At 29.1% G+C, this 1,107-nt stretch overlaps 1 protein-coding gene across 1 annotated transcript in view; it reads right to left on the bottom strand.

Annotated features, from left to right (window-relative positions):
* Positions 1 to 128: 128 nt before the first annotated feature.
* Positions 129 to 1,107, bottom strand: part of LOC108576188 (telomerase Cajal body protein 1) — a 2,077-nt gene continuing 1,098 nt past the window's right edge. Inside the window, exons 3-5 of the mRNA XM_017939132.1 lie at positions 749 to 981; positions 427 to 660; positions 129 to 346 (exon numbers count right to left, since the gene is read on the bottom strand). Of these exons, the coding sequence (XP_017794621.1) occupies positions 129 to 346; positions 427 to 660; positions 749 to 981 (685 nt within the window). The remainder of the gene's footprint in view (positions 347 to 426; positions 661 to 748; positions 982 to 1,107) is intronic.

The raw sequence follows: 1,107 nt of genomic DNA on the forward strand, positions 1-1,107 counted from the left end.
TAAAATTCACATTATGTATTAAATTATCACAAAATATTGTATACAAAAGTACTTGTAACGTATTTATACGTTCTATTTATAAAATTGTATTTGCATTTATATTTATAGTAGTTTATTACATTGTCAAGTTAAGAAAATAACCATAAACGAACACTGTTATCTCTGTCTTGTAATGGGCTATCACAAAGTCTTTGTCCAGAACTAGTAGCAATTATTGGTAAATTTCTGTGCAAGCTTATTCCATTTATACAGTCGCGAGATAATTTTATTTTATATACTGCATTAAGGTCCGCATAATCGATATCGTCCGGTAATTCCCAAATTGCAATGTCTCCATTTGTACCGCCTAAAAAAAAGAAATTAATAATAATAGAAGGTTACCTTTACAATAATAAAATAATTTTCGTAATTTACGTATCAACATACCCGAAACTATTTGTTTTCCATCAGACGTAACACTGAATTGAATTCTCTGGTTTGTATCGGATTGACGTCCTTGAAAAGAGTACAGTACATTGCCCGGATTACGAAGATCCCAACATAAAAATTCCTGGGTACGTCTAACCGCTGAATATAATTTCATCCCACAAGGACTAAATTCAATTTGAGTTACACCACTCCCTGTTTTAAAAGTACATAATGGTCCATCTCTATATAAACCTAACAAAAAGTGCATAATTGTATTATTAGTACTATTACTTCTATTAATAGTAATTTTATACTTGCATATTACTTATTATTTACTTACCAATGCATTTAGAGTATGTACCAAAAGCAACTAATCCTGGCATAATTGGATTTTCTCGAATACAGGAAACTAATCCTCCTATATTTGGAAAATCTTTCTTAAATTGAATAGTATTTATTTGTCGACCTGGACGTTCCATATCAAAAACTCTTAAAGCATTTTTAAAGCCAGCCCATACTTCTTTGGCTGAGTCAATAAATTGAACACTAATTGAAGCTTCTACTTCATCAACTCTAGTAATAAAATAGAATGTAAAATTGGTTATATACATTTCATTATCTTTAAAGTTTTATACAAAAATCAAATTAAAAGTCTTATTGATAGTTATTTTGTGTAAACTTTACATGAATAGATTTCAG

The sequence above is a fragment of the Habropoda laboriosa genome, unplaced genomic scaffold, assembly GCF_001263275.1.
Source record: "Habropoda laboriosa isolate 0110345459 unplaced genomic scaffold, ASM126327v1 scaffold212, whole genome shotgun sequence".
Classification (NCBI taxonomy): Eukaryota; Metazoa; Arthropoda; class Insecta; order Hymenoptera; family Apidae; genus Habropoda; species Habropoda laboriosa.